The sequence below is a fragment of the Aquarana catesbeiana genome, linkage group LG05 (assembly GCF_042186555.1).
Source record: "Aquarana catesbeiana isolate 2022-GZ linkage group LG05, ASM4218655v1, whole genome shotgun sequence".
Classification (NCBI taxonomy): Eukaryota; Metazoa; Chordata; class Amphibia; order Anura; family Ranidae; genus Aquarana; species Aquarana catesbeiana.
Genome location: NC_133328.1, coordinates 120,051,383 through 120,077,520, shown reverse-complemented (window position 1 = coordinate 120,077,520; position 26,138 = coordinate 120,051,383). Strand labels below are relative to the sequence as shown.

Genomic DNA, 26,138 nt, shown 5'->3' with positions numbered 1-26,138 from the left:
TTTCAGAGAATAAGCCATTTGGCAATTAGTAATGGTGTATTGATAGTAGTGGGTCTTTCACCTTTTGTAGTATTATTTCAAATAGCATTTTGCAAGAAGTTAAGTGTACAACATAGTTACTGACTCCATGCAGGCACAATTAACTTTTTTAACTCAAACCATTGCAAGACAGATCCTAATAAGTTTTTTTTTTAAGGCTACTGTAGTTTGCTTCTTGCAGTTTCTCATTAACAAAGGCCCACAAATGCTGACTTGAGGCTTTTTTTTACATCAGCCTGCATGCTAAAATGAGTGCTGCTTGTGTACATTGTATAAGGGCAGTGAATGATGGTGTGATGTGTTGTTACAATGCATCACTCTGTTTTTTTTATTCTTATTTTTTTGAAATGATAGTTCTTTCAAGTTTTGGTGTTGTGGTGTGCTGTGGTGCAGTGCTCTGGATACAGACATGTTGCACTTTTATTTAGCGTTCTGCAGTTTAATGCAGCATTATGGTGTGGACAGGGAACATAGAAAATAATTTTTGTGGAATGTGCCCCTGCGTTGATCTATGCAGAACATAGCTGCATAGTTCACATGGTGTGAACAGTAGTAGTTTTGGACAGAATGGAGAGGAAATAGAACACCTGTCAAGTTATTATTGCTGCTTGCTCCCCTGTTAAAGGGGTTGTAAAGGTTCATGTTTTTTCACCTTAATGCATCCTATGCATTAAGGTGAAAAAACATCTTACAATCACTGGCCCCCCAGCCCCCCCGTTTTACTTACCTGAGCCCTGGAAAGTCCAGCGTCGCAAACGCGCTCTTCCTTTGCTCGGTCTTCTCGGCTCTTCATTGGATAGATTGATAGCAGCACAGCCATTGGCTTGTGCTGCTGTCAATCAACTCCAATGACGCAAGGGCCGGGGGGCGGGGTCGAGTCCTGTAGTCGGCGGCTATGGCCGCCGACTACAGGACTCGGGAGCGCGCCCGCAAGGTAACCCCGCGGGAGAGCGCTTCCCAGAGGGGGTTATTAGAAGCGTGGAGGAGCCGAGACAGCTGCCGAGGGACCCCAGAAGACGAGGATCGGGGCTATATATATAGTGATAATCAACTATTAATAGCCCCCTATATTACATGACTATAACCAATCAAACCATTGAGTGCTGTATACGTATCAATATTAATGACTATTCACATCCATAAACTGTGCTATAAGTAATCATTGGGTAGTAATAAGGAGTTATAAATCGAAAATGGTAAAAATCAGTGATAAATCAACTCATGAATGATATGCGAGTACAAATTTGCACCAATCGTGATATGTGCATCATCCCAAGTCCAACAAAAAAAATATATATATATATCAAAAATATTTATGCATCATGACAAGTCCAACTATAAAATATGCAAAAAAATATATATATATATATAATAATGTATAAATAATAGTGAAAAAAGAAAATATATATATATAAAGCAGAAAAAAATAGTGAAGCTCCAAAATGGCAAAAATGTTCAAACAATCTGGTGACTCTTGTGCTCAAGCTGAACAGGTGACTCTTGTGCTCCCCCGTATGGGTCCCCACTCACCAGCTCCTCATACCCCTACAGTGGTGGTAGGCATATATGGGTTAACGTGGATGGTCTCTCTTGGAAGCTCTGTCACTGGCCCATGCTTCTACCCACTTCATCAACACCAGGCGTCCAAGACGATCATCCGCTCAATGCACCTCCTTCACTGTCTCCAAAAAGTAATCCAGCAGCTCTTCAGAGCTTAAGTCCTGCTGTGCCTGTGTCTAGCTGCTCTGCTTCTCTCCTTCCCCCTTCAGTCTGTGACATGTTTGTTATTATTTCGAATATTCAAATTAGAATATTTTTTGAATAAATAATATTCAAACCTTTAGTGTCACTTTAAGGAGATTCCCCTTCCCGATTTGTCATGTTTACCATTATCATAAGAAAGTGAAAGTACAAGAAAATCACAAATTTTTGGTTGACACCATAACACGAATAGAGGGGAATCTTTCAATGGGGACACTATTTTTGGTGACAACCAGGGATTCCCTCGCTTTGGAGGGATTTCCTCTCACTTCTTGTTTTCAGCTATGGAACAGGAAGTGAAGGTAAATCTCCCCAGTGGGGCACATTTGGCAAAAAAAAAGAAAACTGACAGGGGTTATAACCCTCCTATACTCTACCCAAAATAAAAAAAAAAAATATTTTGCCTTGAGTTCTACTTTGAGGTAGGTGTTGACTTCTGGTGTTAAATGGTGTTTTCTATAACAGGACAGATTATGTACTCTCTGAACTAGAGAAAAAAAAGTAAGAATACTGGGACAGCAATTAATGAATGTGCCTGGGGTATCAGTGCAATTAGGAAGGAAGATCAGGTCACAGTGAAAAATGTCATTTGAATTGTCTTTCTGGACAGAGTAGTCAAATCTGATCAGAGCAAATACTACAACAAAGAATAATATGACCATTTTTGCTTAATACAATGCCAGTAACCTCTATTATATTGATATGTGAACTCTGCTTATTAAAATCTCATTACTTGTATAGTTGCAAACAGGTTGTCCGTATAACCTATAATATGATCACAGAAAACTTAGTCCATGCTGGCTTCCCTTTCCTGTCATTTTGTTATTGTCTGGATTAGTTCTGTTGTTATGGCAACATGTTATTATGGGGATGTTTACATATGCGCTATGAATAATTATTATATTGCTCAACCATACTTTTATATTTAGCCTAGCATGAAGAAATATTTTGGTCATTAGTATTCTTCTTTTGAATGCATACATGAACTGCATCATTTCCAACAAGCCTTGCCATTCCCAATATTAGGAATTTCAGGGCTCTGTTTACTAGAAGGCACTTTTGAGCCCATGCCTAGGGTGTCAGATCACCTGGTTTTAAAATTTACAGATTACATTAAAAAAATTTTTTTATATATATATATTTTTTTCTCCTTTTCTAGCTGACTTGAAAAATTTAATAAGGGGGTGAGGGGGGTCAGGGCAGATTTGATTTAAATCAAGTTGTTTTCAATCACAATTTAAATCACTAGTAAAAAGACTTGATTTAAATCAACTGGATTTAAATCATAATTTTTAAAGAGCACCTGTCATCTCTGTCCCGCAGTGGCTCCTCCTCTGACCCGCTGTTGACTCACCAACTGTCCCATTCACTTTAATGGGATGGCTGGTGATGTGGCAGTGACACAACAAGGTGAGGGACATGGCGGCAGCGGGTGAGTGGATGCCCGCTAACAGGCGCTGATATGATGGATCTGAAATGACAGGTGCTCTTTAAATGTAAGGACTCATTCTTGCTAGTAGTTAGAATCTTTAATACTTGCAAACAAAATGAAGGTTTCCTATTTATAATAATAACCTGTCAGGTTAGTAAAACAGCGATATGAGAACCGATCCAATCATACAGTTTACAGTGTACATAGATTTGCAAAACAGTAAAGGCATATTCCTGAACTTTGTTTTATCTCCTGGTTACTGTGCCATTGTGTAAATGCATCAATGCAGAGTATGTTATCTCAGCTTGCAGAACTTGGATTCATTGAATGAGTTTACCAAAAATGTAAATATTACAGAAATATATACAGCCTCATGCTACATAACTAAGCTCCATTCATGCTGAATAGACTCAATTATTAATGTATCCTAAATAGAAAACTATCTTTAGATAGATTTTTACTCCAAAAGCATTTTACTAAAATACATTTTGATTAAAAAAAAAAATTGATTTAAATTAAAAAAAAAAAAAAAATCAGATTTAAATCAAAATAATCAATTTTTTTTTAAAAAAATCCTTGGTTTATATCCAGGGGGTGCAGAGACAGTTGAGAGGAGTGGCATTACTCTCTATAGTTTTGGAAACATGAAATGATCTCATCTTTATTTTGGACTGTATGGTTTAAATAGAAGCACAAATAGAAGATGACATGCATTCTTGTTTTGGTTTTTCTACAAATATGTCATTGGAGGGTGTCATTGTACGTGTGTGCCTAGGACAGCAACAGCATGATGTTTAAAGTGGATTTCTGGCCTTTACCCAAGCACTCTTAAAAATGTACCCCCTCCTAATAATTATACTTACCAACTTATGTAAAAAAGATGCATATACAGTATGTACCTATTTTCCAGCCACTCTGGCCGGTCACTTGATCCCACTCCCCTGTGTCAGCCAGTGCTGCTGCAGGGGAGAGGACAAAGCACTGAAAATGGATGGGGCATTGAAACCTATGGGTGACTCCAATATCCAAGTGCTCTCAGAGAGATCATGTGACCTGACCAAAGCAGCCTGAAAATAGGTAAGTATATGCGTCTTTCTAGACAGGCTAGTAAGTATAATGCCCTGTACACACGGTCGGATTTTCCGACGGAAAATGTGTGATAGGACCTTGTTGTCGGAAATCCCGACCGTGTGTAGGCTCCATCACACATTTTCCATAGGAATTTCCGACACACAAAGTTTGAGAGCTTGCTATAAAATTTTCTGACAACAAAATCCATTGTCAGAAATTCCGATCGTGTGTACACAAATCCGACGCACAAAGTGCCACGCATGCTCAGAATAGATTAAGAGACGAAAGCTATTGGCTACTGCCCCATTTATAGTACAGACGTACGTGTTTTACGTCACCGCGTGTAGAACGATCGGATTTTCTGACAACTTTGTGTGACTGTGTGTATGCAAGACAAGTTTGAGCCAACATCCGTCGGAATGTCCGATCAATGTCCAACCGTGTGTACAGGGCATTAGTGTTAGGAGGGGGAGGGGACAGTTTTAAGAGTAGTTAGGTTAAGCCCGAAATTCCACTTTAAGTTTATCCCTATATGTATCATTTGTTAAATGGGATGTTATTAATCTTGATGCATAAAGGAAACACACCATTTCATCTTCCACTATTCTAGCACATGCTGACACATTTATTTGAATATGATGAAATTGAAAATATATTTACAGTATTTATTTTAAAAACTGCATCTGAACTCAAAATCAAAAACAGTAATATTGCAGCTTACCAGTCTTTAGATTTAATAGATGCATTGGTTTTCTTTTTCAGGATTTTTTCCTGTAATTCATTTAGTTATCCTGCGGGAAAATACACTTCCTATCCCTTTCCTTCATGTGTATGCTTTTTTTCTCCATTATATTTATGGGACAGCTAAGGTTTTCACACAGGCTGGACTTCAAACATATCTGCTTTTGTTCATCTCCATTACATGGTGGATAGATTGAAGATTTTTGTTTTGCTTTCATCTCCGCTCCTAGGAAGTGACTCTACATTTCTGGCAAGATCAAAAGGTATTTTCTGTACTTGCTAAAATGTTCTTAGCCTGAAAAAAAACTGGTAAGCTGCAATATCGTATATTACATATTTGTTTTGGAGTTTAGATACGTCTTAAACCAGAACGGTTTGCCCTCTTCCATCATACCACCTGCTGCCATCTTCTCTTAGTCGAGGTTCCTTTCTTTCATCCAAGGCCACGGAAGAGCTACTGATGAGTTACATTATCCCAATACCCAGCTCCTTTATTGGCATCAGTTCCAGGAATGGTCTGGGAGTGTACACACACATCACAGGCATTGTACACCAGATAACAAAATTGCTAGCAGACTGGGAGGTTTTTTGTAGCAGAAGAGACACGCAATGTTTCTCTGCTAATATGAAGAAAAGCTTTAGCTCCTTTTTTTTTTTTTTCTCTAAATTTTCTATGTTCAATAACTAAAGTTCTGTTATAACATATACATTTAAACTTGCTGAAATGGCCATCTGCAGCTCAGTGCAGCCAAAATGCAGCATGCTGGGTTTTATTCCAGTGCACTGCAACACAATGTCCTGAAAACAGTCATTTCTTTGCTTGTGTTGTAAAATGCACAAAAAAAATGCTTGACAATGCATCTGGTCGAAATGAACCTTAATTAAGTTTTGCCTTAATTATAATTTGCCTTTTTTGAAAGCACCGGATTCTTTCCTTATATTTCCATTGGTCTCCACTTTTCTTAATGTACTTAATCTCTTGCACTGGTCATTAATATATGGATTTTGTTTGTTTTCCAGGTATCAGATGATGACTCGTATGTCAGCGATATAAGTGATAACATATCAGAGGATAATCTAAGCAATGACATTGAAAGACAATCTCTAGGTACAGTTTAGTGCCCTTTGAACATGAGGTTGTAGGAAAAAAACATGTCATCTCTACTTCTCCTGTTGTCTTGTCGGTTGAAAGATTATGTGGTTACTTTGTGGTTGGAATTTACATAAATTAGAGATTCAATACTAAAAGAATAAAGTTATTTGTCACTCTGAAGTGGTAAAATACAAATAACTGATCACAGGAAATATTGAATTAAAAAGTTTGTGTATTTTTGTTAGCCTCCATACATTTTAAAGCTGTCCACTCACATTACAACTGATTGTACAGTTTCCTTTTAGATTTACCAAGAGCTATGTAGGAGTCGAAAGTCGGTTTGATTGAAGATCTTGTTTAGCTAGACCCTTGCAATGCATGGTTCTAATGGAGATCAATAGAGATTCTGCAATCAAATGATATTGTATTGCAGCTTAACACTGGACACACAACTCACAATCTCTTTTTTTCAGACAATTTTCTTATGTGCCGTTGAATTTTCTTATGAGCCGTCAGAAATGCCATTGAATTCTAACATGCAGTCAGCTTAAATATTAAGCAACAATGCCTGAACTGCCTGAGGCAGGAAGGGGATACAGAGACATTGGGTTTTTTTACAAAAGGCCAATCCACTTTGCACTTGAAAATAGCACTGAAAGTGCACTTGGAAGTGCAGTCGCTGTAAATCTGAGGGGTAGATCTGAAATGAGGGGAAGCTCTGCTGGTTTTATTATCCAATCATGTGCAAGCTAAAATGCTGTTTTTTATGTTCCTTGCATGTCCCCCTCGGATATACAGCAACTGCACTTCCAAGTGCACTTTCAGTGCAATTTCAAGTGCACTTTGCACTTGTAGTGCAAAGTGGATTTGCCTTTAGTAAATAACCCCCATTGTCCGTATATAAGAGCAGAGTGGCACTATGATGCATTTGTGTAATAGGTATGAGAAAATGTGTGTCACAGAGAGATGAGACACGTGGTGGTGAAGCACAGGATCCTGGCATAGGTGGGTGTTCTGATCAGGTGTACAGTTTGTCGAGTGCATGAAGACCACTATGTAGGCTCTCAGGGGAGATAAGGGAGTGCCAAGCTATTTTGTTAGTCCAGATTACATTAATTGGTTACAATAATCGCTTACAAATCAAATGCATTTCAGGGGTTCCAAGGGCCCCCTTTATCAGGACTATAGGATACTGGAAAAACTGGAGTACAGATATACTTGGAGGCAATGATACAGGGAAATTAACTCTTTGCAGATATAGCTGAGGACATGGATATAGGGAAATGAGCTGTGTGTCTGCTAGAGTACAGATAGAACTGGGGGCAAGGATAGATGGAAACAAGCTGTGTGTGCTAAAATACAGATCTACCTGGAGGTATGGATATAAGTATGTGAGTTGTGTTTGTGCTAGAGCACAGATACAGGGCTGATTCAAGGATTTTTGACGCCCTAGGTGAAACCTCATTTTGCCGCCCCCATTGGCTCCACCCCTGACTCCACCCCCTTTGCCCTGCCCATGTGACAGGAGGCGCCACTATACAGTAAGCATCGGCTCTGCTTCCTCTAACGCTGGCTCCAGTGCTGCGCCTCTAATTACACTACCGGCCAGACAGCCTGCAGAGCATGCAGACACGGAGGGAAATCAGCGGCCGGGTGCCCCTAGGCAGCAGTGCGCCCTAGGCGGCTGCCTAGTTTGCCTAGTGGTTGCACCGGCCCTGCACAGATATTGGGTGCATGGATACAAGGGAAGTGAGCTGTGTGTGCTGGAATATAGATATACCTGGAGGTATACATATAGTTATGGGAGCTGTATGTTCTGGAGTATGGATACTACTGTGGTCTGGATAAACAGATATTAGCTGTAAGTGGTGAAGTACAGATATTATGAGGGGCATGGATAAAGGGAAGTGAGCTGTATGTGCTAGAGAACTGATATTATTCCAGACATGAATGCAGAGAAGAGAGCCTTGTGTGCTGGAGTACAGATAATACTGGGAGGCATATCTCACTGATCTCTCATCACTCTCCTCCTCCTTTTCACATCCTGTGTCCAGGAATTGGTGACTTCTGGAAATATATATTTTTTGGATATATAATATTTTATTTATTAAAAACCTTTGAAAATTATTATACATTACAGAAATTGTTAGAACATATTCATTTGTTTCTTCTGTTGTAGATGGGGCTTCTGTAGTGGATGGATTTGCAAAGCATCGAACATGTCTTCCTGCACCATGCCCAAACACAAGTAATATCAGTTTGTGGAACATTCTTCGCAACAATATTGGAAAGGACTTGTCTAAAGTGTCTATGCCAGTACAACTGAATGAGCCCCTTAACACTCTACAGCGGCTGTGTGAGGAGTTGGAATATAGTGAATTGCTAGACAAAGCATCTCAGGCTCAGGATCCATTTGAAAGAATGGTACGTAAATGAGAATCTTATTGACGGAATCATTTCTAAAAATGATGTATAAAGTAAAGGAGTTATCAGTAAAAGCTTCCAATTGGATTCAGTGTTGTAGTTAGAGGAAGTGGAATGCCAACCAGAAGTTTTTTTTCTATCTTGTACAAAGTAGGGAAGGGATAAAACTTCTGTCAGTTTTTTTTAGTGCTGTTGGTTTCTTCTTTGGGAGAACTGTGTACTGGGGGAATTTTGGCTTGGGGAGGGAGGTAATCCTTTTGTTGTCCTCTTTCTACTGACCTGTCCGTTATGCACTCTTGACCCTTACACTCTGCGTGTTACACACCCCTCACTCCTGTTAGACTCTTGCTTGTGGTGCAGAAATAAAATAATATTTTTGGGATGCAAGATGGACTGTTCCGTATGTTACCGTGTACACTGTGAGCAGGCCCACGTTTAAAGTCCCTTCCAATGTTAGTGATTTTTTGCAGCACACTGCAAGCACCACCTACTTTTTTCACTTTAGATGCCCAAGGCTAAACTTAACCCCCTCAACAAAAAAGATTTATCTGTGGCCCTGCAGGAAGTGAGGGAAAATATCTTCAGGAAAAACCTAATAGAGGTTTTGACTCTTCCCCACTTGGTTGTGACATCTATAGCATGGTTAGATTATCTGATTAATTATTTCTGTCAGTGTCCCTATAGGTAATTTCTGTCCTGATTGGTAATGTTGAAATTAGGGGGAATCTAGATGTCCAGGAACAGTAAATTGACTGTGGGAAGATTGCAGCCTCATTCAGATTTTTATTACTGCCTGTGTCCCAACTCTTTCCATATTCTGTCCAAAACAAAAACATATTTTGTCAGGAGCAATGCTTTTAATTCAAAAATCTGATTTTGATTTCTTAACAGGTTTATATTGCCACCTTTGCAGTATCTGCATATGCACCTAGTTTCTACAGGGCTGGTAGCAAGCCATTTAATCCTGTACTTGGAGAGACTTATGAATGTATAAGTGAAGAGAGAGGATTCAGGTTCATTGCTGAGCAGGTAATATACAAACGCTATTATTCTGCCAGATTGCTGCTTGATAATTATAAGAAAACATATATATATTTGTACTCACAAATGTGAGTACACCCTCATGTGAGATGTGTAGTCTCTTTTGTGAGATACTGTATATACTCACACACCGTATATAGGCAGACACAGCTATATTTTTCATATATTACATTAGCTCACTAGAGTCATAACTACGTGTGATGAAATTTGCAAAACTACTTGGAGCAGTTTAACTTAGTCTGGCACAGGGCAGCTCTGAGCTTTAAATCCTATTACCTTTCATATTTGACTCCATAGCAACATCATACTGAAAAAAAAGAGAAGATGGAGATTCTCCAAAAAGCCTTTTTGGCTTCATAGCTATGCTTTCGAGTGGATCTGAGAACAGCTAATCAACAGGGAGTTGAGGGGAGAAGATCCATGACATACATGCTATCCATGAGAATGCTGTCCCTGAGAAAGTTTTGTTCCCTGGAAATTAAAGTCCAATTAAACTTTAAGTTTAAATTTGTTTAAAATATTCTAGGTGCATTGAAACAAAATGTGCTCAATGTCTTATTGTTAATTTTCTTTCCAAAGTTGCCCCATCCTGAGTATGAAAGTGTGTCCCCTGCCAGCAGCTGCAAATTGGAACCTTTGCTCTCTGTGGGGAAGCGGTGGTTTCATTGCAGAGGTCCAATGCCCCCTGCTAAATCAGACCTATAGCCCAGCAATTAGCAAAGCTCATGCTCCCTGCTGATTGCAGAGCTCTGGCTCTGACTCCAGTAGGAGTGTGTCAGACAGATCAGTGCTTCCACACAGTGAGCAAGGGTTCTGATGTGTAGCATGCTGGCAGGAAACTGGCTTTACTACCGAGACAGTGGCTGATTTAAAAAAAAAAAAAAAAAAAAGCTGTAACTGCACTTTTTGTTTTTAGACACCTGGAAAGTTATAACTGATTTAAACTGAAAGTTTAATTGTGCTTCAAGCATGGAACATTTGGTTGTATAGTTCTTTGCTACTCCAAGATGGAATTCTGCATGACACACCTAAAGAGAATCAGTCAAAACTGGCTTATGCAAAAATCTGAATATGCAGGCTTAAATGAAACTGTCCAGTTTCAAATGTCTGACCTCAAAGGCTGAACTCTCAGAAGCTGGGTGATAGTATATTGCCAATCAGTTGACAAAGTAACCAGCTGTCAGACTTCAGGTGATCTTTTCCCCTCTGGCTACAAAGCAAATACGGGTATTTTATATGACTAATTATTTTGGTGTGGCCCGTTAGTATATTGTTACATAATCACACTGTGCCACCTTTAGTACCACTCACAATTTAACCACTCACAGCTTTAAATATGGAGCACTTTAAGAACTCCACAACCACCAAGTCTGGGGGATGCATGCTAAAGTCAAATGGTAAAAATGGACATCTGGACTGTCACCAAACCTGACTGAAATTGATAGGAATGTGTGATGGTCATTTACAGTGGTGGCTGGTGCTCAATTTTCTTGGGGGGGGGGGCGGTCCTCCAGCCAGCCAACCAATGCTTCTTTGTATTTTATGGTGTGCTTCCAACACTCCAATCGGTGTAGTGATGGTCTCACAAAAAAGACTTTCTACCATCTATGATCGGTATCGATAAGGGGCCTTAAATATTTGGGTAAAACATTTTCAGATATAGCTTTAGGATAAAACTTATTTTTATGATAATACTTTATTTCAGAGTGGTTGAACTATAGTTTTATATGTAATTGCATTGAAACAGTTTCTTGAATACTGCTTCTGCTGTACTTTCTAAAAGCCTCACTGAGCAAGGACAACATGGATCTTACTATGGGTAGACTGCAGAGCATCACACATTGTATCTGCTGGCAAGATGAATGGAATCATTAACGGTGTGTCATGCTAAGGGTTAACCTCGAGAGTTGCATGGACATAGTGGGGTATTCACTTTTTAGCGCTCGTAACATATGTGTCAAACTGGTTTGGCATCTGGGTGATTATATAGCCTTTTGTTTCAGAAAGGTACCTACAGTATTTATGGTGGTGGCTATACAGTACTGATTACGTGCTTTTTTCATCTTTTTTGTTTTTTAATGGGCATATTAAATAATATAATCGTGGCATAAAAAAAAAATATATATATTTGGTGGGGGGTTAGGGTTGACAAAAAAATTCAGTCCCGGGTGCCAAATAGTTTAGGTATGCCACTGAGGGATTGTAATCTGCTTAGACTCCTCCATGCTGGGACCCTTACTTTTTAATATCTTTATAAATGATATAGGGACTGGGATCAAAAGTAACATTTCTGTCTTTGCAGATGACACCAAGCTATGCAGTGGAATAACGTCCTTACAGGATGTCTCCAATTTACAAGCCAACCTCAATGCACTGTCTGATTGGGCAACTATGTGGCAGATGAGGTTTAATGTTGATAAATGTAAAGTTATGCACTTGGGGGCTAAGAATATGCATCCATCATACATGCTAGGCGGAGTACAACTGGGGGAATCCGTGGTGGAGAAGGATCTGGGGGTTTTGGTAGATCATAAGCTCAATAATAGCATGCAATGCCAAGCTGTGGTTTCCAAAGCGAGCAAAGTCCTTTCTTGTATTAAGAGAGGTATGGACTCTAGCCACTTGAGCCCCGGACCATTATGCTGCCTAAGGACCAGAGGTCTTTTTCCAATTTGGCACTGCGTCGCTTTAACTGCTAATTGCGCGGTTATGCAATGCTGTACCCAAACGAAATTTGCGTCCTTTTCTTCCCACAAATAGAGCTTTCTTTTGATGGTATTTGATCACTTCTGCAGTTTTTATTTTTTGCGCTATAAACGGAAAAAGACCGAAAATTTTGAAAAAAAATGATATTTTCTACTTTTTGTTATAAAAAAAATCCAATAAACTCAATTTTAGTCATACATTTAGGCCAAAATGTATTCGGCCACATGTCTTTGGTAAAAAAAATGTCAATAAGCGTATATTTATTGGTTTGCGCAAAAGTTATAGCGTCTACAAACTAGGGTACATTTTCTGGAATTTACACAGCTTTTAGTTTATGACTGCCTATGTCATTTCTTGAGGTGCTAAAATGGCAGGGCAGTACAAAACCCCCCCAAATGACCCCATTTTGGAAAGTAGACACCCCAAGGAAATTGCTGATAGGCATGTTGAACCCATTGAATATTTATTTTTTTTGTCCCAAGTGATTGAATAATGACAAAAAAAAAAAAAAAAAATATTTACAAAAAGTTGTCACTAAATGATATATTGCTCACACAGGCCATGGGCCTATGTGGAATTGCACCCCAAAATATATTCAGCTACTTCTCCTGAGTACGGGGATACCACATGTGTGGGACTTTTTGGGAGCCTAGCCGCGTATGGGACCCCGAAAACCAATCACCGCCTTCAGGATTTCTAAGGGTGTAACTTTTTGATTTCACTCTTCACTGCCTATCACAGTTTCGGAGGCCATGGAATGCCCAGGTGGCACAACCCCCCCCCAAATGACCCCATTTTGGAAAGTAGACACCCCAAGCTATTTGCTGAGAGGCATATTGAGTCCATGGAATATTTTATATTTTGACACAAGTTGCGGGAAAGTGACACTTTTTTTTTTTTTTTTTTTTTTTTTTGCACAAAGTTGTCACTAAATGATATATTGCTCACACAGGCCATGGGCCTATGTGGAATTGCACCCCAAAATACATTTAGCTGCTTCTCCTGAGTATGGGGATACCACATGTGTGGGACTTTTTGGGAGCCTAGCCGCGTACGGGGCCCCGAAAACCAATCACCGCCTTCAGCGTTTTTAAGGGCGTGAATTTTTGATTTTACTCTTCACTGCCTAACACCGTTTCGGAGGCCATGGAATGCCCAGGTGGCACAAACCCCCCCCAAATGACCCCATTTTGGAAAGTAGACACCCCAAGCTATTTGCTGAGAGGCATGGTGAGTATTTTGCAGCTCTCATTTGTTTTTGAAAATGAAGAAAGACAAGAAAAAACTTTTTTTTTTTTTCTTTTTTCAAATTTCAAAACTTTGTGACAAAAAGTGAGGTCTGCAAAATACTCACTATACCTCTCAGCAAATAGCTTGGGGTGTCTACTTTCCAAAATGGGGTCATTTGGGGGGGTTTTGTGCCACCTGGGCATTCCATGGCCTCCGAAACTGTGATAGGCAGTGAAGAGTGAAATCAAAAATTCACGCCCCTTAGAAAGCCTGAAGGCGGTGCTTGGTTTTCGGGGTCCCGTACACGGCTAGGCTCCCAAAAAGTCTCACACATGTGGTATCCCCGTACTCAGGAGAAGCAGCAGAATGTATTTTGGGGTGTAATTTCACATATTCCCATGGCATGTTTGAGCAATATATCATTTAGTGACAACTTTGTGCAAAAAAAAAAAAAAAAAAAAAAAAATTTGTCTCTTTCCCGCAACTTGTGTCGCAATATAAAATATTCCATGGACTCGACATGCCTCTCAGCAAATAGCTTGGGGTGTCTACTTTCCAAAATGGGGTCATTTGGGGGGGTTTTGAACTGTCCTGGCATTTTATGCACAACATTTAGAAGCTTATGTCACACATCACCCACTCTTCTAACCACTTGAAGACAAAGCCCTTTCTGACACTTATTTTTTACATGAAAAAGTTTTTTTTTTTTTGCAAGAAAATTACTTTGAACCCCCAAACATTATATATTTTTTTAAAGCAAATGCCCTACAGATTAAAATGGTGGGTGTTTCATTTTTTTTTTTCACACAGTATTTGCGCAGCGATTTTTCAAACGCATTTTTTGGGGAAAAAACACACTTTTTTAAATTTTAATGCACTAAAACACACTATATTGCCCAAATGTTTGATGAAATAAAAAAGATGATCTTAGACCGAGTACATGGATACCAAACATGACATGCTTTACAATTGCGCACAAACGTGCAGTGGCAACAAAATAAATACATTTTTAAAAGCCTTTAAAAGCCTTTACAGGTTACCACTTTAGATCTACAGAGGAGGTCTACTGCAAAAATTACTGCCCTCGATCTGACCTTCGCGGCGATACCTCACATGCATGGTGCAATTGCTGTTTACGTTTGACGACAGACCGCCGCTTGCGTTCGCCTTAGCGCAAGAGCAGGGGGCGACAGGGGTGCTTTTTTTTTTTTTTTTTTTTTTCTTTATTATTTTTTTGCTTTTTTATCTTATTTTTAAACTGTTCCTTTCATTTTTTTTTTTTTTAAATCATTTTTATTGTTATCTCGGGGAATGTAAATATCCCCTATGATAGCAATAGGTAGTGACAGGTACTCTTTTTTGAAAAAATTGGGGTCTATTAGACCCTAGATCTCTCCTCTGCCCTCAAAGCATCTGACCACACCAAGATCGGTGTGATAAAATGCTTCCCCAATTTCCCAATGGCGCTATTTACATCCGGCGAAATCTAAGTCATAAAATGCTCGTAGCTTCCGGTTTCTTAGGCCATAGAGATGTTTGGAGCCACTCTTGTCTCTGATCAGCTCTATGGTCAGCTGGCTGAATCACCGGCTGCATTCTCAGGTTCCCTGTTGAGACAGGAGAGCCAGAGAAAAACACGGAAGACGGTGGGGGGGGGGGGGGGGGCATTCCCTCCCACGGCTTGTAAAGGCAGTCTAGAGGCTAATTAGCCGCTAGGATTGCTTTTACATGAAAGCCGACCGCTGGCTGAAAAGAATGATACCAAGATGATACCTAAACCTGCAGGCATCATTCTGGTATAACCACTCAAAGTTGTGAATGGCGTACCTGAAGACAAAAAAATGGTTAACAATAAAGCACAGTAAACAATAAAGTATAAATAATTACATACCTGAAAAACAAACATGATAAAACATAATAACAATAACAATAACAATAAAACACTGCAGAATAGAATACAGTAAAAAAAGAGCAGAACAATAGAGAGAGAGAATAGAGAGAGAGAACAATAAAACGACAACTATTTTTTTTTATTTTATATATATATTTTTTTTTTTTTACACTTTTTTTGTAACTAACTTTTATAACTGTAACCGGTTCCAGGTTCGGGTCTCTCAAAATGCGATGGCATCTTGGGAGACCCTGTGAAAGTGTGCCTAGTCTGTGCAATGCTGTACCCTACGCTAATACTCAACTAGTGTATGGTAGCGTTCAAAACATTCACCAATGCAAAGACCAGGATTGTCAGGACAGAAGGGACAATAATAGCGGGTGTCACGCCTATATCCGCGTTTGCTGCAGACACAACATCTTTTTGGGGGGGGTTCGTTGGGTAGGGGTACTCGGGAGCACATAAAAATGCCTCTCATGCAGCCGACTGCATTTCGTTGGGGGATGTGAATGGGGGAAGTACGGGCGCTGCAGAAGTGGTGGGTTCCCAATTAGGATTGGCGAATGCAGCAGGAAGGGCACTATGGGCACGACGGGCCTGTGTTTGTCTTTTTGGTGGCAGCGGGACACTACTTGTTCTTGCCACCTCACCAGCTTGAACTGCACTTATGGGACTCGCCACGTCACCAAGTGTTACTGCAGTGCTGGTTTGACTACGACCGGGGTGTACTAGGCCGCTGGTGCTTGCCAGTTCAATAAAAAGCTTCCAAAAAAACTGTTAGCGATCGCAGGGATCAGGCCTGACTCTGCGAACGCTGCAGTTATGCGTTTAGTGTTTTGTAAGTGACAGTGATCGATCGATACTGCACTTGGGTGGGCTGGACTGGGCCGGGCGGAGGGGCAAAACGCAGGTGCTAGCAGGTATCTGGGTTGATCCCGCTAACACTGCGTTTTTGGGAACCCTAAACTGCTGGGGACGCTAGTATAGATCTGATCTGATCGGATCAGATATTGATCCGTTCAGATACTATACCACTAAAGGAGGCGTATGCTGCGTGCGTGGGTGTTAGCGGTACTGGCGCTAACCTGACGCTGCCTGGGGCCGGTGCTTGCTAGTTCACCAAAATGCTACCAAAAAAACTGTTAGCGATCGCAGGGATCAGGCCTGACTCTGCGAACGCTGCAGTTATGCGTTTAGTGCCTTGTAAGTGTCAGTGATCGATCGATACTGCACTTGGGTGGGCTGGGCTGGGCCGGGCGGAGGGGCACAACGCAGGTGCTAGCAGGTATCTGGGCTGATCCCGCTAACACTGCGTTTTTGGGAACCCTAAACTGCTGGGGACGCTAGTATAGATCTGATCGGATCAGATATTGATCCGATCAGATACTATACCACTAAGGGAGGTGTACGGTGCGTGCGTGGGTGTTAGCGGTACTGGCGCTAACCTGACGCTGCCTGGTGCTTGCTTGCCAGTTCACCAAAATGCTACCAAAAAAACTGTTAGCGATCGCAGGGATCAGGCCTGACTCTGCGAACGCTGCAGTTATGCGTTTAGTGTTTTGTAAGTGACAGTGATCGATCGATACTGCACTTGGGTGGGCTGGGCGGAGGGGCAAAACGCAGGTGCTAGCGGGTATCTGGGCTGATCCCGCTAACACTGTGTTTTTGGGAACCCTAAACTGCTGGGGACGCTAGTATAGATCTGATCAGATCAGATATTGATCCGATCAGATACTATACCACTAAGGGAGGCGCATGCTGCGTGCGTGGGTGTTAGCGGTACTGGCGCTAATCTGACGCTGCCTGGGGCGACGCATATCACCGCCGGGCGATCAGGGGGCTAAACCTTTATTAGGTAATAAACGGCGGGTGCCCTGACACTATAAAAAATAAACGAACTAACCTGCGTCACCCGTAACGGTTATACGGTGATCAGTGGTGAAAGGGTTAACTAGGGGGCAATCAAGGGGTTAAAACATTTATTAGGTAGTATATGGGGGTCCCTGTCACTATAAAACGCTGACGGCGAACCTAAATATTTACCTCACTAACTAGCGTCACCAGCGACACTAATACAGCGATCAGAAAAATGATCGCTTAGCAACACTGGTGACAGGGGGTGATCAAGGGGTTAAAACTTTATTAGGGGGGGTTAGGGGGGTACCCTAGACCTAAAGGGGGGTAATACTCACTGTCCCAACACTGTAACTGTCACAAACTGACACTATGCAGTAATCAGAAAAAAAAAAAAAAAAAAAAAAAAAAAACCTGCTGGTGTCAGTTTGTGACAGGGGGGGGGGGTGATTGGGGGGGGATCGGGGGGCGATCGGGGGGGGGATCGGGGTGTTTTGTATGCCTGGCATGTTCTACTGTGTGTGTAGTGTGTTGTGCACTCACATTGATGTCTTCTCCCCTCGGCGCTGGAACGGAAAATACCGAGCCGAGGGGAGATGACATCATTTCCTTTGCTGCTGTTTAGCATACAGCAGCAAAGGAGTGTTCCCATTGGCCGGCGGCGATCGCGAGGGGGGGGCCACGAACGGATGGCCTCCCCCTCATCTCGGATCGCCGGGGAACAGAACGGGACCGCTTCGGGCACCGGGGGGGGGGGTCCGATCGGACCCCCCACCCGCGAGAGGCAAATCACGTACATGTACGTGATTTTGCCTGCCCGTGCCGCCTTGCCGACGTAAATCGGCGTTAGGCGGTCCTTAAGTGGTTAAAGAGAGAGATATAATTTTGCCCATCTACAAATCATTAGTAAGATCTCATCTGGAATATGCAGTTCAGTTTTGGGCACCAGTTCTCAAAAAGGATATCGGGGAACTGGAGAGAAGTGCAGAGAAGGGCAACCAAACTGATAAGAGGCATGGAGGAGCTCAGCTATGAGGAAAGATTAGAGGAACTGAATTTATTCACTCTTGAGAAGAGGAGAATAATGGGGGATATGATCAACATGTTCAAATATATAAGGGGTCCATATAGTGATCTTGGTGTTGAGTTATTCTCTTTACGGTCAACCCAGAGGACAAGGGGGCACTCTTTACGTCTAGAGGAAAAGAGATTTCATCTCCAAATACGCAAAGGTTTCTTCACAGTAAGAGCTGTGAAAATGTGGAATAGACTCATGACAGAGGTGGTTCTGGCCAGCTCAGTAGATTGCTTTAAGAAAGGCCTGGATACTTTCCTAAATGTACATAATATAACTGGGTACTAACATTTATAGGTAAAGTTGATCCAGGGAAAATCCGATTGCCTCTTGGGGGATCAGGAAGGATTTTTTTCCCCTGCTGTAGCAAATTGGAGCATGCTCTGCTGGGGTTTTTTGCCTTCCTCTGGATCAACTGAGGGTATCAACTGTGAGTATATTGGATTGTACGATATTTTTTATTTTATTTATTTATTGTTTTTAAGGTTGAACTGGATGGACTTGTGTCTTTTTTCAACCTGACTAACTATGTAACTATGTTTCTACAACAAGAGATATTTGCCATGAATTGAATTGCTTTTATTCTAAATAAGGGAGTCACAGCACAGGAGCTTAATGCTCTAATGCACAGCACAATTTTGTTTGCACAATATCTTTGTGCTGCCAATGTAGAACAATTTATTAAATAGAAGAATAACACCAACTGTGCCGCTCCTACTGTATTAACTGTAATAGCATCTTAAATTTTGTCTTTTAATGAATGAAATGTGGCTTTATTCCTTTAGTGTTGATGGATCAAAATTAAAAAGACTGTGTTATAAACTATGTTTGCTTTCTTTACAGGTTAGCCACCACCCACCCATATCTGCTAGCCATGCTGAATCTGACAAATTTATGTTATACCAAGGTAACCGCATAAATACCTACAAAAGACAATCATTAGTATAGACAGTAATGAACGGATCTAATTCTTAGCGCAATAACCCACAGTAGTCAACCATATTTCATATAGTAATGATCTGACTTCAGCAGAGTAGATTCTGATATGATACTATAGGTTCCTACACATAATAAACAGAATTCTTTTTTAAATGAGGCTGATTTACAGATGACCAAATTATAAAGTTCCAGCTACATCTTTAGGGTAGTGGGGGGAACTCAATCTAATATACTCATTTCATCAGGATTTTAATAATTTTGTTCATTGTGAAGGATGGTTAAGAAAATATGTCTGCAGACTTTGAATTAGTTCTACAATCCCCACCTGGAAAACTGCCATGTTAAAATTCCATTGTTCTTCTATGTTGTTACTTGTATCTTAATACCCAAGTATTGTGTCAGTCTCATTGACTCCATAGGTAACTCTCTAATAGACACAGGCACATACAATGCCTTGAAAAGGTATTCATGCCCCTTGAAATTTTCCACATTTTGTCATGTTACAAACCAAAAACGTAAAAGTACTTTTTGGGGATTGTCTGTGATAGACCAACACAAAGTGGCACACAATTGTGAAGTGGAAAGAAAATAATAAATGGTTTTCACATTTTTTTTTACAAATAAATATCTGAAAAGTGTGGCGTGCATTTGTATTCAGCTCTCTTCTGATACCCCTAGCTAAAATCTAGTGGAACCAATTACCTTCAGAAGTCACCTAATTAGCAAATAGAGTCCACCTGTGTGTAATTTAATCTCAGTAGAAATACAGCTTTTCTGTGAAGCCCTCAGAGGTTTGTTAGAGATGTGGAACATTTCAAGGGGTATAGAGCTGCACGATTCTGGATAAAATAAGAATCACAGTTTTTTAGTAATAAAATAAGAATAAAAAGAATAGAATAAAGATCACAATTCTCTCACGATTCTAAATTTTAAAGATTTACAACCCCTGAACATTAGGTTATCAAACAAGATGGCAAAATAAAATAAGACAAAATACTCTTTGCTGTAAAGAAATGTAATGAAAAATTATTTTTTTATTTGTTTACACAGTACATTAAGTTTTATATTAGGGTCTTTTTTTTTTTTTTAGCATTCTCTGATAGCAATTACCGATACCTATCGCAACATTTTTTGTTTACACTTCAGCTGTCAGCAATGGTACAAAGCATTGAAAAGTTATTTTACAAACAAAATAAATTGATATTTTTTAAATTTTGCGCTTTATTGTGAAAAGCTGTAAATATATGTTAACCACTTGCCGACCACCCGCCGCAGATGTACTGTGGCAAGGTGGCTCGGCTGCGCAAATCGCTGTACTGGTATGGCGATTCGTGCACTAGCTTTCGTGGTCAAGCTCCGATTGGCCAGCGGGGGGAGCCAATCAGTGGGTCTGGCGGGCACGATGTCCGCCGCCCGCTGTCGTTCCCCACAGAGACAGAATGGTGATCTGCCGAAGTAAACAAGGCAGATCTCCATTCTGACAGGTGATGACACTGAGATATGTCTTCCTGCTAAGCAGGAAGATGGATTTGTGTGTTTCCTCAGTCACACAGTCCCCCATACAGTTAGAAAACACAAACATATTTAACCCCTTGATCACCCCTGATGTTAACCCCTTCCCTGCCTGTGTCGTTAGTATAATGTCAGTTCATATTTTTAGCACTGATCACTGTAATAATGTCACTAGTTCCCAAAAAAAGTGTCAAAAATGTCAGTTAGGTGTCCGATCTGTCCACCGCAAGAGACAAAATCAGGACAGGAGCTGTCTGCAGCATGTTTCCGAGGCACCGCCTCCTTCAGGCAAAAAAGTTTTTGCCTGAAGAAGGAGGCGGAAACGTGTTTCAGCCCTCTCCCATCCTGATTTGGTCTTTGCTAGCTCTGTGAGAGCAGGTGTGAGAGCTGGAGTCGCTGCCGGTTATATACCTTCATACGAGGGTCTGAGCTTATTCCCACAGCGGTCTTCTCATCCCTCATGATGGCTGACTGCTTGCTTGGTGATCCACATCCACTCTGTGTGCAGATTTAACCAGGAGGGGACTTCAGAGACCTAAGTTGTTTTGAGAGAGGAAGAACAAGCTCGGTAAGCCTTTGAAGGTTTACTATATCACAAATTGACTCCTGGCAATCACTGGAAGATTGATTCCTACAGGGAAAAGCAAATGGATGACTTCATGAGTGTTCTGATCCCACAATGTCCAACCAGTAGTCAGGGGGGTGGGGAGGTATCCCACCTATATTGCTTAACTTTACCAGGCAAAAGTGAGATCACTGGAACAATCTGTTTCCTTAACAATACTTTGGTTGAGGTGTACTGTACTCACCAGTTATGTTTACTATTGCTATCAGTGGCGGCTGGTGTTTTTCTTTCTTTGGGTAGGGGGGCGGCAAACTCTAACCCCCCCCCCCGCTGTCTGCCAGTCGGTCCGGCACTTAACCCATCTAGGCGAGTGGCAGGCAGCGGCTCTGTGTCCTCTCCTCCATCACGGCGGCCTCCAGCCTGTATTTACTTCCTTACTGGCCAGGAGGAGGATCAGTGTTACAATAGCAAATATTAATTTGCTGTTGTAACACACCTGGGTATGCGCCTTTGCATTCTCTGCGCCCGAGCCCACCCTATTTTGAAGCCTATTAGAGCCTCTGGCTCTAATCAGGTGCTTCAAAAAAAACACCCCCGCCATTGCAATTCATGCATCCAGTGTCCTGCAAGGGGCCAGACGCATGGATAGGGGGGACGGCGCCCGTGCACCCTTAATAGATGGCCGCCCCTGATTGCTAGGATTGTACAACACAATGTAGCTTTTTTTTTTCCATGTACTGTAACTAAATGAAGTATGAATGAATAAAGAGTATGCAACAAAAAAAAGTGAGGTTGCTGACCTAACTATGAAGTGTGTTAGGGTTGTAATATATCACAAGAGTAGCTGGAGAAAATCACAAATATTATAGCAATTAAATCTCTTCACATTTCACATCTTTGTGTTTCAATCCCGCAGTTTGCTCTTTGGCTAGAACCTAACTTTTAAGATATTTCCACTCCAGAGAGCAAGCAAAGGAAAACTGAAAACATGTCTACACATGATGAATTGTAATCATGAATTATAATGATGTCTCATGTTTGACTGCAATTACCGGTAGCTTTTAGTGGGTCAGGTGTCATCCTGGGATGCAGGATGTTTCCGAATAGTATAAACTCCCTACTGTGTGGAGCTGATGGCTGCTAATGGAATTTAATGAAGAAATTATGTTTGTAAATGCAATTTTGAATATACATTTAGAAATTGGTTATAATAAGAAGCAACTACTAGGAATGCATTATCTCTACTTCATTAGAGAAATGAAATGATTTTCGACCTATTGATATGCTGAAATGTTAGTCATAACCATAATCCCAGTAATGCTTTATCTACAGTAGTTTAAAAATTATTTTTAATCATAAAGGGAGAGTGTTCAATCCCTGGTAAGTAAAGGAACATTCCACCATTCGTGTTATTGGATACTGGGCTTTAAAGTGTATCTAAAAACTTTTTTTCTCTAGTAATTGGGTTGAGTGGTGTGAGGTTAGAACTTCTGTAATTTTTTTATTGATATGTGTAATGCTGTTATGAAGATTCATCCTCTCTATTTGTCTTGGTGATCATTGTCATGGGGACTGAAATTGAGGGAGAATCCAAAATTTTGAGTTGGACAGGAATGGAGGACACGTATGACAAAAAATAAAAAACTGGCAAAGGTTTTAACCATTCTTTACTCCCTCCAAAATGAAGAAAATAATGGCTTTAGATATACTTTAAGTTCAACCCTTGGTTCTAATCTCCAAGCTTCTTATTTTTGTAACCGCCTCATTAGAGTAAAGTGTGCATGAATGCAACTCATGGAGCATGTCATAATTTCCTCCACAGTGTTCAGGGACAGGGTGCAGTAATAAGCCAACACTGTGTACATGCAACATAAAACAAGGTATTCCCTTACCCTTGTGGCCTCCTCATGTTGTTTAAGCTTTGGTTCGTTATCGGTTCTGATGATCCAATGACTTATCTATAATGACAAAGTAGGCCTTGTCCCTACAGAGAAGTTAAAGATAATATTACTAGCCCCTTAACATGATACATCTTGCAACACAGAAGGCCATACCCAAGCAATGCCAAAAAGGTAACCAATCGTGTAGGCTGGACATTTGACAGCAGTGATGCAATATCTAGAAATGTGGATCAACTTCTTGAAACTGATAGAGGAAATGTATTCAAAACCCTATAGCTATGGTGAGAATTAATGACACCATCTCTGACAGCTTTGACTTACATGGCACCTGGCACAGCTGCCCGCTATATCCCATCATTACCCTGTTATGTAATATATGGTCTAATGTTGACAATAAAGGCCTTCAACACTGAACACAAGGTAGCAGATTATGCAGAACTGCTGTTTTTCCTCACACAACCCATAAACACACTAACCTTCTCAATGAATTCAGAACATACAGTACCCTGTTGAATTTTAAGATAAATCTTCAAAAATCTGTGGCTCTTAATATCAATGTTCTGCAATAAATTCTTGCAAGTATTATGAGTCACTTCCCATTTAAGTGGGCCCAGCACTATACTGAATATTTGGGCATCTTTTTGACTTTTCAGATTAAAAGAGAAGTTCAGGATTCATAAAAAAAAAAATTATATATATTTACTCACCTAGCTGGATGCAGCATTGGTCCGATGCTGTATTTGTCCCCTGCCGGCACTAAGGCAGAGAACTGAGTAATCAAACACTGCTGATCGCTCCGCTCTTAGCCTTCAGGCTGTAAAGAGCTTGTGACTTTCAGTCACCAGATCTCTGCTCTGCTCCTCCAGTGCTCACTGGAGCACTGGGCTGTGGAGGGGACAGGAGTGGCTGGGTCAGGCTCTCAGCGGCTCACTGAGAGGCTGAGCCACCTGCCGACCTAGGCATCTGAGTGGATCCCGACAATAAGGTCAAGATATTTCCAGAGCCTAGACTGGCCCTATGATGTCAGCTTTAGCCCCTGTCGGCTGAACATGGTCACAGGAGTGCAGAAAGAACTGCATCCCTGTGTTCCAAACAAACTTTAGCTATACTTCTTTTTTAAAGACATCTGTTCAGTTAGTTTCTCTTTTTTCTTAACAAAAATTAGACAGGACCTGTGGCTATGGATGCCAGAGACATTTTCATAGTTTATCCTTAAGATGAATGCCCTTTCTAGATTTTTGTATCTCCTCTACACCATCCCCATAGGAATTCTGAAAACTTTCCATAAGCAAATTTGTAGAGAGTTCTCTACCTTCTCGTGGACTCAAATAGCACACAGATTGAATCAAACTCTACTGACTCATCCGAAACAGAGAGGAGGACCAGGTTTCCTGGACCCTCTCATATATCACAAGGCGGTATATATGGCTAGGATCTTGGAGACATGTGCAAACATAGAACATACATTCTGTGGATTCAACTAGAATACCCATCCATTGATATCCCTTTCAGTGGCCTCCCCTGGCTCAGTAGGAATCTTCCTCATCAGATCCTCAACCATCCTCAAATAGGTGCCACTCTCAAAAGCGGGTCAGGAGGACAGACATATTTTTAATGACCATTATCCTTCTTGAACAGATCTTTGCCTGTCTGCAGGCTGTTCTTCTGCAGTATCTAATATCCTGACAACATTTTCTTTCAATAAGTGTTTATTAAGGGTTTTTTTCTGTTATACAAAACATAATAAAAACAGCATATTGCAGAAATAATGAACAGAATCTGCATGGATCAAACTTGTAACAAAAAATACAGGTTTAGGTAGGATACAAAAATAAACACCCTAAGAAAAGTGGGCACAAATACCAGTAGTATACCTAAGTTGTGTGAGTGGTACTGTCATCTCACAAGATTTTGTTCTGGGGAACTCCAGGCCTACCAAAATGTTACTTCCCTCTTCTGCCTTCCTATTATTTTTTGTATTTCTTCAGTGTGTCGCTTGGTGTTCTTCTTTAACTAATATTGTATGGTGTATGTAACAAACAAACAAGAAACATTTACAACTAGGAAGCAGTTAAATCTAGAAATCGCTGGTGTGTGTAACACTTGAGATGTAATATTCTCCATGTTGCTCCCTCTAGTGACGATATGTAGTAGTTTCCTGTGTGATAAAGACAATGGGTAGCTTACACTTTTGGGAGTTGGGTAAACTAAGCGCTCCTTCAATTTATTTTTCAGATATCCGGTGGAAAAATAAATTTTGGGGGAAATCCATGGAAATAGTCCCGGTTGGTACGACACACTTGATTTTACCTGGGTAAGACAGTGTTTCATTGTGTCATTTTGTAATTATAACACATACATGTTTAGTGGTTTTCAGAAATTATGTGTAAGAGCCATCCATGTGCCTGTTAAGTAAGCATTGCTTACTTAAACAGAAAGCTTTTCACTTACAGTGGAAAAATAATTATTTGATCCCCTGCAGATTTTGTAAGTTTGCCCACTTACAAAGAAATGAAGGGTCTATATTTTTTTTATCATAAGTGTATTTTAAGACATAGAGACAGAATATGAACCAAAAATCCAGAAAAATACATGATACAAATGTTCTAAATTGAGTTGCAGTTCAGTGAGTAAAGTAAGTATTTCATCCCCCAACAGCCAACAATAATTCCGGCTCTCACAGACTGGCTACAGTATATGCTCATGTGGTGCACAGATTAGTCCTGTCAATTCAAGAAAGTGCTCCAAACTACTACTCATTATGTGTATAAAAGACACCTCTCCACAGAATCTTTCTTCCATTCAAACCTCATGATCAGGGGAAAGACCAAAGAGCTATCAAAGGACCTCAGGGACAAGATTG

General features: G+C 40.7%; 1 protein-coding gene across 2 annotated transcripts in view; it reads left to right on the top strand.

The window, feature by feature from the left end:
• Positions 1-26,138, top strand: part of OSBPL3 (oxysterol binding protein like 3) — a 320,546-nt gene that overhangs the window by 274,648 nt on the left and 19,760 nt on the right. For both annotated transcript variants that reach the window (XM_073630125.1, XM_073630126.1), the window contains 5 exons: positions 6,065-6,152; positions 8,317-8,561; positions 9,453-9,590; positions 19,202-19,265; positions 25,511-25,589. In XM_073630125.1, coding sequence (XP_073486226.1) covers positions 6,065-6,152; positions 8,317-8,561; positions 9,453-9,590; positions 19,202-19,265; positions 25,511-25,589 — 614 coding nt within the window. The remainder of the gene's footprint in view (positions 1-6,064; positions 6,153-8,316; positions 8,562-9,452; positions 9,591-19,201; positions 19,266-25,510; positions 25,590-26,138) is intronic.